This window comes from Pygocentrus nattereri, chromosome 4 (genome assembly GCF_015220715.1).
Source record: "Pygocentrus nattereri isolate fPygNat1 chromosome 4, fPygNat1.pri, whole genome shotgun sequence".
Taxonomy (NCBI): domain Eukaryota; kingdom Metazoa; phylum Chordata; class Actinopteri; order Characiformes; family Serrasalmidae; genus Pygocentrus; species Pygocentrus nattereri.
Genome location: NC_051214.1, coordinates 43,851,403 through 43,864,485, shown reverse-complemented (window position 1 = coordinate 43,864,485; position 13,083 = coordinate 43,851,403). Strand labels below are relative to the sequence as shown.

General features: G+C 39.5%; 1 protein-coding gene across 2 annotated transcripts in view; it reads right to left on the bottom strand.

The window, feature by feature from the left end:
* The window catches only part of pex7 (peroxisomal biogenesis factor 7), a 57,857-nt gene that overhangs the window by 13,609 nt on the left and 31,165 nt on the right, over positions 1 to 13,083 (bottom strand). For both annotated transcript variants that reach the window (XM_017695741.2, XM_017695739.2), the window contains one exon: positions 5,067 to 5,166. In XM_017695741.2, the coding sequence (XP_017551230.1) occupies positions 5,067 to 5,166 (100 nt within the window). The remainder of the gene's footprint in view (positions 1 to 5,066; positions 5,167 to 13,083) is intronic.

Below are 13,083 nucleotides of genomic sequence, written 5' to 3'. Positions count from 1 at the left end.
ACCATTTAAGAGACAAGATTCTTGTTGTCCTATAATTCTCCATCAAAAGTAGTGAATTCTGCCCTGCCTCTAAAATGTCTTCTGACCCTACATCCATATGCAGGGCAAAATAATATCATTCAATAATGCAACAGTTCACCTCCCCCTCCCATCATGGAGAGAACATACTCCGCTGGATCAAAGACCTTCCCTCATACTGTCTTTTAGTCATAAATATGTCACACTATGGAATAAAAATGTATTATGATTTCTGATTTACATTGACGGGCGGCACGGTAGCGTGGCGAGTAGCGCTGTCACCTCACAGCAAGGAGGGCCTGGGTTCGATTCCCTGGCCGGGTGGCCAGGGTTCTCCCCGTGTCTGCGTGGGTTTCCTCCCACAGTCTAAAGACATGCACTCAGGCCAATTGGACTTGCTAAACTGCCCTTAGGTGTGAGTGTGTGAGTGACTGTCTGTGTCTGTCTGTCTGCCCTGCGATGGACTGGCGGCCTGTCCAGGGTGTATCCTGTCTTCCGCCCGAAGACTGCTGGGATAGGCTCCAGCACCCCCCCGCGACCCTGACGGAGAAGCGGCTTAGAAAATGGATGGATGGATGGATGCATGGATGGATGGATGGATGGATGGACATTGACTTTAACCTTATTGAACTGAGTGTGTGCATGTCCATGATGGCCACAGTAAAACGTACTGGTGTGTAGAATCAATGCTTTCTGTATGCTACTATGTCTATCACTGTATAAAAGATACATACGCTTTATTGTGCATCTTATTAAAGTATTGTTGATTTGTTCAGAGCTTAATTCTGACTGATTAATATTTACTATTCTTTTATCTAATCAGAATGATTATAAAACATGGCTTTTGATGAGTGTTTTCTTGTTCAAAGGTGTAGTTTGTGAAATAAAAGCACTCTTTCCTTACAAATCCAATATGGCTTAATAACTGAATGACATGCCCAGAGTTTAAGGGTTAATCCTGCACATCTCTGTACCCCTTCTCTTTTTTTTAAGGCTTTGAAGCAGTAACCAGCAACAGTACAACAGGGTCCATCTTTCAATTTAGTTCCATCATGTTCCAGTTGAACAGAGAACTGTTCTTCCAGTTTAAATGAGCCCGTAATTTAGAGTGTACTGATGTGCTGAAATAGCTTCAAAGCAGGACTGAGACGATACAGCACTGCTCAAAGTGCACACTCAGAGTGTTCCCTCTGTCCAGCAGGAGCTGATGAGCCTGAGCTCTGGTCTTCCCCTGTCAGCTGGGTGATGGCTCATTGACTGACGCTCTGACTCCCAGGTTTTCTGGTCATCAGTGTAAGTGTGAGGAGGTGAAAGCATTAGAAATATATGGGGGTGCACACATCCATTTACGCATTGTGTATCCATGATGGTACGCCTACCAGCAGGCTAAGATTTCATCATTTTACCAACCAGTTACTGATTAGTTCTCCAACTGTAGGCAAAGCTAACAATAGCACAATTTTTGGTGATCACACAAACATTTGAGGCAATGTATGGAGAGGAATTCATACCGAATTGAAATGCAATCACTACAGTTGAAAAACTGGGTATGGTACGACAAACCCAATTACAAAAATAGCACAGTATGTGAAATGCTGATAAAAACAGAAAGCAGTTATTAGTATTTTTTTTTTATTTGACCTGGATTAACCTGGAAACAGTATTTAAAAAAAAGTATGACCATATGAACTCAAAGCATGTTTACCAAAATGTTTCATGACCTTTGTTTTTAATAGCATTTAATTATCATTTGGGGGGTGAAGGCACAAAAACCTTTGGTGTTGTATTTTGAGCATGATAAGACATGCATTTTCAATAGGAGTCAGGTTTGGACTACAAGGCCAGTCTAGCACTCTCTGATTAAACAGTCATGCTGCTGCAACACTTGCAGAATGTGGCTTTGCGTAGTCATGTTGAAATAAGCATGGGGTGCCTAGAAAAGACAGTGTCTAAAAGGCATGTGTTGCTCCAAAATGTGTTCAGAGTTAGTAGCGCTTTCAACAGATGTTACCCACTAATACACCCCTATACCATGACAGACCCTGGCTTTCAAACTTTATGCAAGTAACAATTTGGATGGAGCTTTTCTTCTTTAGTCTGGAGAACATGATGTCCATTTCTAAAAGAAAAAACCTGGAAGTTTTGTCAGAGCACAGTATACATTTCCATTGTGTGTCAGTCCATTTCAGACGAGCTCAAGCCCAGAGAAGTCAGCAGTGTTTCTGACACTGCTGACATATGACTTCTACTGTGTATAGTACAGTCTAAACTTGCATTTGTGGATGCACCAACGGACAGTGTTCATTGGCAATGCATTTTAGGCAAAGTAGCCTCAACCCATCCTTAATAATAAATGACTAGATATTTCCTGGATGCTCCTTTTCCAACCATAATTGCATCACCTGTTTAAAGTGTTTTTTAAAAATTTCACAGTGTTTATAGTCTTAAATTGTGCCTGCCCCAACTTTTTCAGACTGTGCTGCAGGTATCAATTTCAGAATAAGCATATCTTTACGAAGAAAATGAAGGTGGTAAGGTAAAACTATAACTACCTTGCATCTGTGTTGTTTTTCTTTAAATACAGGTCAAAGTAGATTTATAAATTACTGCTTTCTGTTTTTATTTGCAATTTACTACTGTCCCAGGTTTTTTGGAATTAGGTTTGTACAAATGCACATGAAATAAGCATGCTGGACATCAGTTTCCAAAACAAAAGTTTTCCCACCTTTGTGGCTACAACAGCCGGTACTCTTCTGGGAAGGTTTTTCACAAGATTTTGAAGTATATCTGCGGAAATTTGTGCCTATTCAGTCAAAAGAGCATTTTTGAGGTCAGACACTGATGTTGGACGTTACTTGCAATCGATGTTCCAATACATCCTGAGTATCTAGTGTTATCTTGGCAAACCTATTCATCCATCAGATTGACAGTGAAGCATGACTCATCACTCCAGAGAATGTGTAACCACTCCTCCAGAGTCCAGTGGCAGCATTTTTAACACCTCTACTGACTCTTGGCACTGTACATAAGATCTTAGGCTTGTGTGTAACTTCTAGATCACGGAAACCCATTTCATGAAGCTTCTGACGCACAGTTCTTGTGCTGATGTTGCTTTAAGAGGGAGTCTGGAACTCTGCAGTGAGTGATGCAGCAGAGGATTTAAGCTTTTAGTACAGTTTATTTGATGGTTACATTTTTGGTGGTTTTCTGGTCTTGCACTACAGTCCATGAGTCCTATTTTCCCTGTATCATTTTTTGAACTCAAGTTTTGGAAACTCCTGCTTTATCACATATTTTCCTTTGACTTTCTCCTTTCTTGTGCAAGCGCATTGTCTTACATCTAATCTCCTCAGACATATTTCCTTAAAAGGCTTAGGGATATTTCCTTAGCTTGTACTTAATGGCTGTTTTGACTAGAAATAAATGAAGGGTGGACTTGTTGTAGTTGTGTTTTATTTTTGTCGAACAACACTGCGTAACCTGAACATCAATATTGTTGTGCGAAACCAATATGAGTGTACCAGCATAAATTGCCAAAACTTTTGCATCCCACTAGAACCAGGTCAGTGAGGCAGGCCACACTACTCCCTCTGCAAAGTGCCCATGGCTATTTGAGATTCTGCCTGTTGCCAACCTACTCCAGACACATCATGAGACCTGTGTGTGTGTGTGTGTGTGTGTGTGTGTGTGTGTGTGTGTGTGTGTGTGTGTGTGTGTGTATGACCAGCTTTTTCCAGGAACACCAATCAGAAGGTCACTCATATAATCTCTGATTAGACCCCATTATTACTTGGTAGAGAGATTCAAATGGTGTGATGGAAACACTGAGACAAGCCTCAAAAATGAATGGCTGTTTGCTTTCAATAATAAAACAGACTTTGGTCAAGAAAAAAAACCCTAAGTATATAAAGGGTGTGCTTAAGCATGGACTGTTGAGCTGAAATGAGACAAACATGGATGTATTCAACCAACAGATGTTGACTAACATAACCCAGGGGTGCCAAATTTGGGCCCTGGATGCACATTTTGGTGATTCCCTTGCTCATACACAGTAACGAAACCTGGTTAGTTCAGGTGTATGCAAATGTTTGGGTGCCCCTGGTTATTATATACTGATGATCAAAGTAAAAAATAAGTACACATGCTCTACAGAGAGCACCACATTTTAATACACAATTACTGTTTATTTGCTGAATTTAACACATTGGGGGGAAACAAAACAAAATTTGGCCTGTGCAAATGTTATAGCACATTTTTATTGCATGTTTTTTCTATGGTATATGTGTTATTTTTTGTACAATATGCCAAACTCAGCAAAAAATGTGCAGTAACATTTGCAGAGAATGCCATATTTAAATTTGTTTCATGTAGAGCATGTGTTGACAAAATATGTTGTTTGACTGGAGGTGACTTTTGCATATGACTGTAACTGTTGAGTTGTGTTTCATTTTGAGCCTGGCTGGCTGTTCTTGGCTGATAAAGTCTGCTAACATTAAGGACTAGCTGATTTGATGGCATCAGCAAGAATCATACCACAAGACACCAACATGTATAAGCAGCTTATTTTTTTTTTTACTGTATTGAGCATCTTTATACGCAAAGAACTGATAACTTCTGAGGATTCTAATGGCTTTAATGCCAGTTTTTATTGCATCTTATTGGTATAACATGGTGAGCTTACCTAGGTGGGGAATCAAACCCCTGTCTACACCAATTAATTGCTAGTGTAGTGGGTACCAGCACCTTCCTCCATGGTGCAGACTGAGGTTTATGTGAATAGTAATAACAGTAATAGTAATAACAGAATACTAGGAAGCTCCAAGTCCAGTACCACAGGACTTTTTTATTAATTTGTATATTCCTTTTATGCCATTTATTTAAGATAACTGACAACTGAAAAATAACAGTAATATATGAGAATTCAGTCAGTAAATACTACTGAACTAAAACTAATGAAGTCTATTAGTGTATCATTTCTGTCCATATCAAATGATATTTGTTCTTATTTTAGGCCCCGCACTTGTGCTGTAGAGCAGCAATGAGTTTACCTGGTTGGGGACATGCAGGTTGAAATCCAGGCCACACACAAACTCTGAGTGGTGCTCCAATGTGTCCAACAGCATCGGACTCCTGGAGTAATCCCAGAACCTGCGGACGCAGAGCAGCACAAGGCAATCAGGCTAATTGAGCAGCCGTTTTTCCTTCTCTCTGACAGGGCAGCAGCTTAAAGCCCTGACACAGCCTCTGGCTCTCCAGGCCCAGCTTCATCCATACACAGCAAATGCAATTAAATCACCCTCCTCGAAACGCTCCCCAGACAGAAGAAAACATAAGCCTACCGTTAATATCAGTATCACCCATAGAGCAGGATCAAAGCATATTACTTATGAGGGCTCTAAGAGAGCAGCACCTCCGAGAACAGTTGCCTTAAAAAAGCTTCTGCTATGAATTATAGACGCAGCGGCAATATAGCGAGATGCAGGTTAAGACCTGAGAAAAGGAGGGCAATAAAAGAGACTGCATTTAAAAATCTCTTTTCATTAGGCAAAAAAGCAAAAGAGCCATTATTCAATGAATAGATTTTGTGCCAAAACCTGACTCAGTCACGTAATTATATTTTGTGGTGGAACCCATTTAATTTAGGGCTGTGCAATATATTGTTCCTTGGTCATTAGGTCCTTATGTTCTTTGGGTTCAAGGGATTCACATAAATAGCTTTGGTCAAAAATAATGCAGGACATTATTTTACCAAATCACACTGAAAATATGTGATTCTTTAATCCTGGAAATAAACAACAGGCTACTTTCTGATGACCTTTCCGTGTAGATAATGCAGTGATGATGGAGCTTTGCTTTGCATACTTGACCACTCTACACTCAGTTTTATCAGAGCTTTTTCTAGGAAAAAAGTCATTTATTTAGTAATTCAATATAATGATGCACTATTCAATATAATGAGTCACTATTCAAATTTAATCAAATTTATGACACTTAAGGCCTTTGCATAAAAAGGGCAATTTTTTTGCCTTATTTTTTCCTATTTAAATCAATGCTCAAAGGATTCTGCGGTGGATTTAATGTGCTCATCAGAGGCTTTTGCACAAACCAGTGGTATCCACCTTGAACGCACACGATCATTAAAGCTAAAAATAGGACACAAATATTAAGAAATTCTTTTAAAAAAATGATGTTAATGTGTCAAAGATGTGGCAGTATAACTGCAATACATTATTTTGTCCATATCGTACAGCCTTCAATTCCACAGAGGTTTCAAATTTTTCTGAAAAAATTTAAATCATTAAGATGTAAACAGTTAATCAGAGTGCTTTGATGTGAAATGTGTCATTCTTGCTAAACTTACTAAGTCAGAACTGTTCACAACAATGGTGAAGGGAACCAGATGTCAAATGTTACTTTACAGGAAGCTACTGTATGACATGCTTATGAATATGCTGCTCAAATAGGTTTTTTGAAGATGCATTCATAGCAGAGAGGAACATATAGGCAAAATATTCCCCAAAGAAAACTTCTTCACTACTACTTCACTAATGTTACATATTAAAACTCAGCAGACAGGTGTAGGCTACCTGGTGGTTTTGGCCCCTGGTTCTGCCTGTATGAGCCTGTTTCTCCAAGTTTCTCTTAAAATAACCATAAAATTACCATACAATTTGGGTGAATTTCCACTTAATCATAAACAATTTCTGATGAACACGTCTGGTTCCTATCAGTCCCACTGTGAAATAATCTGAATCTTTATATTGCTCTACAGTTGAACCACTCAATGACTCCTAAATCATGCAGAATGCTGCTTCTGCCTCATTACTGATCAGTTCTGTTTAAAATGTTGACATTAATTTAGGTCTTTCAGAATGAACACACGTCACAGGACTGAAAAAAAAAATCAGAATGCCTTCCTGTCTCCTGTGGACAGCACAGAACAACAAATATCCTTACTTAATTAACTTTTCAATACACATAATTTACCCTTTGCAACCAAGCCTATATAAACAGGCTAGCTTCTATTAGGCCCTCTACATAGCAACTGGTAGCATGGGCAATTATATTGTGATCGAAATAGGATGCTTTATCTCAGGTAAACATGGAAACCTCATGGTTTTCAAAGAGGCCCACGCAGACCTGGGTAAGTAAACAGTACAGTGTGTGAGACAGCAGGTGCCTCTCACGCTCTTGTGTACATCAGCCTGTTAAAAAAAAGACAGCTCTGTCAAACAAACCTGTTCTATTCCACAGTAGAGGGACAAAGCATTTTCACATTCATGCATACATGGGTAAAAATCACTTCTATTAATTACTACACAGCCAATGCAAAGAGGTACAACAGTGAGCAAACTTTAAGTATACAATGAGTTACAGTGAGTTTTGCTCTAACGACATTCTGCAGGGCATTACAGGGCAAAATAGTCCCTTGTTTTTTGTATTTAACACTGTCCTACTATTATCAACTTTATATATCAAATCACAGAAGACGTGTAGATTAACTGATCTTACTGGATAGTAAATAAAATGACTATATTTGTGTTGTAGACATTGTTAACCATGGTTCCCTTCACCACCACTGTAAAAAAATTCATCTGAGTTGATAAGTTTTTCTACAATATCACATCAAACCAGAGTAAAGACTCTGTTTTCATCTCAGTGACTGTATTAGGCAGAAACTTGAAAGAATAAAGAATAAGAACAGCTACCACCACCCAAATATTTCAGATTAGAAAGTGGTGAAGATTTGAGTGCAAAGCCACAGTGCTGGAGTAAAACTAAACTCAATCTTGTGATTAAAGTTCCACTCTGCCTTATGATCATGTGATTTGCCCACAGCAATGACATTACAAAACTGAAAATGCTGCAAGGCTACATGATGAAGGATAAACAGACTCTTGTTGTGATTATGCTTTACAAGATGTATTTATTTTCTATACTCATTATTCATCTAGAGCAGAGGTCCATATGTATGCAGTCATGAGATGCTTATAAATCTAATTTAAAAACTGAATACTACTTAAAATGTATTACTTTTATTATTTTTACATTTTTATTAGTTCATAATATAAATAAAAATATATGGAAGCAAAACATGATGATGTAACAGACCCTTCAAAATACAGTTAGACTCCTGCTAAGTCAGAAGACAGCTACTATGTTGGGACAGGACACAGACGCTAGATTAGAACACAGGTGCTAGGTCAAAACACAGGTGCTAAAGTTCACCACAGTCAAGTCAGAACACAGTTACTAAGTTACAATACAGTCTCTAAATTATAATGAAGCTGCTAAGTCAGAACACAGACGCTAGGCTACAACACAGACGCTAGGCTACAACACAGACGCTAGGCCAGAACACAGACGCTAGGCCAGAACACAGACGCTAGGCCAGAACACAGACGCTGGGCCAGAACACAGACGCTAGGCTAGAACACAGACGCTAGGTCAGAACACAGACGCTGGGCCAGAACACAGACGCTAGGTCAGAACACAGACACTAGGTCAGAACACAGACGCTAGGCCAGAACACAGACGCTAGGCTAGAACACAGACGCTAGGCCAGAACACAGACGCTAGGTCAGAACACAGACGCTAGGCTAGAACACAGATGCTAGGTCAGAACACAGACACTAGGCTAGAACACAGACGCTAGGCCAGAACACAGACGCTAGGCTAGAACACAGACGCTAGGTCAGAACACAGACACTAGGCTAGAACACAGACACTAGGCTAGAACACAGACGCTAGGTTACAACACAGATGCTAAAATTCATCACAGTCAAGTTAGAACACAGTTGCTAAATTATAAGACAGTTTTTGAGTTGGAACACAGTCACTAAGTTACAATACAGTCTCTAAATTATAACAAATACATATAAACTGGCAAAAGTCAACAGTAAAATGATCATTCTGATAATTCTAATAGTTAGGTTATAGTGCCCATTAGCGTGTTAAACTGAATTCCTGTGGGTGTAGAAACATGACAAATACTGAATTGGGTTGATGTAGAAGTTACATAAAATTTTGATCCAACTGTTCAGAGAAAGGACTCATTCTCATATCGGATATGTATCAGATTTTAAATTGCACATTCTGGAATTTTCTCTGTAAATTTTAGTTAACAATTTCTATTTATTTGCTTTTATTCATTTACTGTAACAAAAAAAATAAAACAAAATATAAAATGTGACCAAACCGCACAGGCCACATTCTATGTTAGGCTGGAGGTGCTACCAGGAAACAGGAGACGTGGAGGAGGCCGTAGGAGGGCAACAACCCAGCAGCAGGACCACTACCTCCGCCTTTGTGTCTGCACAAACGGTTAGAAACCAACTCCATGAGGATGGTATGAGGGCCCGACGTCCACAGATGGGGGTTGTGCTCACAGCCCAACACTGTGCGGGACGCTTGGCATTTGCCAGAGAACACCAGGATTGGCAAATTCGCCACTGGCGCCCTGTGCTCTTCACAGATGAAAGCAGGTTCACACTGAGCACATGTGACAGACGTGACAGAGTCTGGAGACGCCGTGGAGAGCGATCTGCTGCCTGCAACATCCTTCAGCATGACCGGTTTGGCAGTGGGTCAGTAATGGTGTGGGGTGGCATTTCTTTGGCGTGCCGCACAGCCCTCCATGTGCTCTCCAGAGGTAGCCTGACTGCCATTAGGTACCAAGATGAGATCCTCAGACCCCTTGTGAGACCATATGCTGGTGCGGTTGGCACTGGGTTCCTCCTAATGCAGGACAATGCTAGACCTCATGTGGCTGGAGTGTGTCAGCAGTTCCTGCAAGATGAAGGCATTGAAGCTACGGGCCCGCCCGTTCCCCAGACCTGAATCCGATTGAGCACATCTGGGACATCATGTCTCGCTCCATCCACCAACGCCACATTGCACCACAGACTGTCCAGGAGTTGGCGGATGCTTTAGTCCAGGTCTGGGAGGAGATCCCTCAGGTAGACCATCCGCCACCTCATCAGGAGCATGCCCAGGCATTATAGGGAAGTCATACAGGCACGTGGAGGCCACACACAATACTGAGCCTCATTTTGACTTGTTTTAAGGACATTACATCAAAGTTGGATCAGCCTGTCGTGTGTTGTTCCACTTTAATTTTGTGTGTGACTCCAAACCCAGGCCTCCATTGGTTAATAAATTTGATTTCCATTGATGATTTTTGTGTGATTTTGTTGTCAGCACATTCAACTTTGTACAGAACAAAGTATTCAATGAGAATATTTCATTAATTCAGATCTAGGATGTGTTATTTGAATGTTCCCTTTATTTTTTTGAGCAGTGTAGTTTAGCTTGGGGTGCTCAAACTTTTGCAGATGCCATTAGTTTTTTCTTGCTCCTGTTTTTTTCCCTTTTGAGATATGATGCCTTCACAAGCTCTTCTTCACTGAGACTATGGAGAACATGCTAGTTATCTAACATTTTAAGAGGCATTTCCACAAGCCAAACACCAGAGTCAGTTGGCAAACTGCCCTTTCTTGAGAACTAACTGGCTAATGCACTGAGAACATCTGCGGGGGAGGCCACTCTTACAGAAACCAACTAACAAAAGAAACCTGACAGCTGAAACCTACACCTGTCAAATCCCTCAAAGTTTCATGGCTTTGAGGAGCACAGAAATGCCACGCTCCTGTGAGAGCTACTGCTCTGCAATGCCATTAACTGCTTACATTCTGCACTCTCATTCAGCCTTGGAGAAATTCAGTGCTTGCTGCCAAAGACTGAAATAAAAGCGTGAAATAGTTATTGTGTGAGAGAATTTGGAGAATCAGGATGAGCCCTAGGTTGAATCTGAAACCATCCTACAAGGCACAATTTCCTGAAAGGATAATTGAAAGGAAATTGTGCATTAAAATGGGCAGAAGTGTGTTCTCTGTAGGGGATGCGTTAACTCATTTTCACTTTGTGACCAGGGCACCCTACCTCGTGCACACAACTGTATATAGGCTAATTTAAGTTTAAGTGTCATAAATTTGATTAAATTTGAATAGTGACTTAGAACGTACACAATGTTCAATCATTCTTCTCATTTCACTTTTCTTTTTATTTCCTGTTGTTTATTTCCAGGATTAAAGAATCACATATTTTCACTGTGATTTGGTAAAATAATGTCCTGCATTATTTTTGACCAAAGCTATTTAAATAGCCTTTATACAGTTGTTACACATGACATCAAAATTGACAAAGGCAGCCTCATTAAAATAAGTCTTTATCTAGTCAAATGCAAAAGCTTGGGCATCAAATTTGTCTTCCACCACTATTAAGAAAAAAGAGACAGTAAGTTTCTCTACAATGCATCATTATATTGAATTACTAAGTGAATGACTTTTTTCCCTAGAAAAAGCTCTGATAAAACTGAGTGTAGAGTGGTCAAGTATGCAAAGCAAAGCTCCATCATCACTGCATTATCTACATGGAAAGGTCATCAGAAAGTAGCCTTAACAGTGATATCATCACAAAAGTCTGATGTATGCAACAAAATACTTACATAAGCAATTATGCGAGGCATTTTTAAGTGCTGTGGACTGATGAAGAAAAAACAACTCTTTCAAATACAACTACCAAGAGTATTTCAACAAAAGAAGCATGAGTATGAGGGTGGATCTTTTATGCTTTGGGGTTGTGTGGTAGTCAGCAGCACAGGAAATGTTGTGGTGACAGGGGGAACAAAGGACTCTACAAATATCACCAAATTCTGGAGTCAGTAAAGAAACTGAAGAAGAAAAGCTGGACAATGATCCAAAGCCTGAATCAAAATAAGCATTGAACTATTTCAAGAAACAAAAGATTAAGGTTTTGGAATGGCCTTCACCGTCCCCAGACTTACCGTGCTAGCAAGAGGACCTATTAATATTTCTCTTTCTCAAAAAGTGGAAAACATTCTAAATACACAATAAAAAACTGGCTATAAAAAAAATATTTGGAGGCAAAAATTTCATCCAAAGTGGGGTTTACAAAAGACTGACTAAAACTTAAAAAATGTAATAATAATAATAATAATAATAATAATAATAAAAACAATAATAGTGCATTACATTTTCATAAATCACATCATGTTTGTTCCATGCAGTGGTACTGTAGTGTTAACTTTTCACTTACAAAATCAACAAAATGTGTTATTTGACCAGGGCGTCCTAGCTACTGCATTGCCAATGATTATAAAACTGCTAGTCTTAACGCTGAGCAGTATTACTGGATCCAGTCAGGGCCACACAGACTCACCTGCTGCACTGTCCCTATGGCAATGACCACTGCACTGTGTCCAAATTATGTTACTTTAAAAGGGCTGTCGCTGCAATAAATGAGTCTCCAACAACATGTCTGGCCTCAGTCCAGAGAGTCATGAGCTAGTTTTCCGGGCAAAGATTAAGGCCAGTCTGAGACTGAATTACTCTGTAGATGGGATTCTCCAATGAAAAGGCCTTATTGTCCACTTTTAATTATAAAGCATTAGGGAAATCGTCTTCTCTTTGTCTTTAATGTGTATGGAAAAGACCCAATGAAAGTGCATTGATGACCTGAACATTCATATCTCTATGAGAGCCTGTAAAGCAAAACTTAAAATCCAGGGACATTAGAACCATATGGGACAGCAGGATGATGTCACAATATTTACACAATATTTAATAATACTTACAATACTTAGATATCTGATCGGTTGAAACAGAGAAAAAATAACCAGTACGGCAACATTTTATACTATCAAAAATGGTGAATACAATGATTTTTGTTCAATGTTTGGCATACTGTGTTGATTAATTAAAAGTAAACTAGACTAACTTTGCTCTCTTCATAAAAGATATGAAGTAGGTCAGTGTTGTGGAAGTACACATAATATACACAACATACATGCTATCTTAAACACATTGTATTGTATTGTGACAATTTATCAAGATAACAATAAACATTGTCATATTGTGCAGCCCTAGTGATACAAGAGCAAAGGCACTTGGCCACAGTTTATGCTATGTGAATTTACTAAACGTAAGTTTGAATGTTTCTCACTGCTACACTGCTAAACTAAGGGTTCCTTCACACCTATTGAGT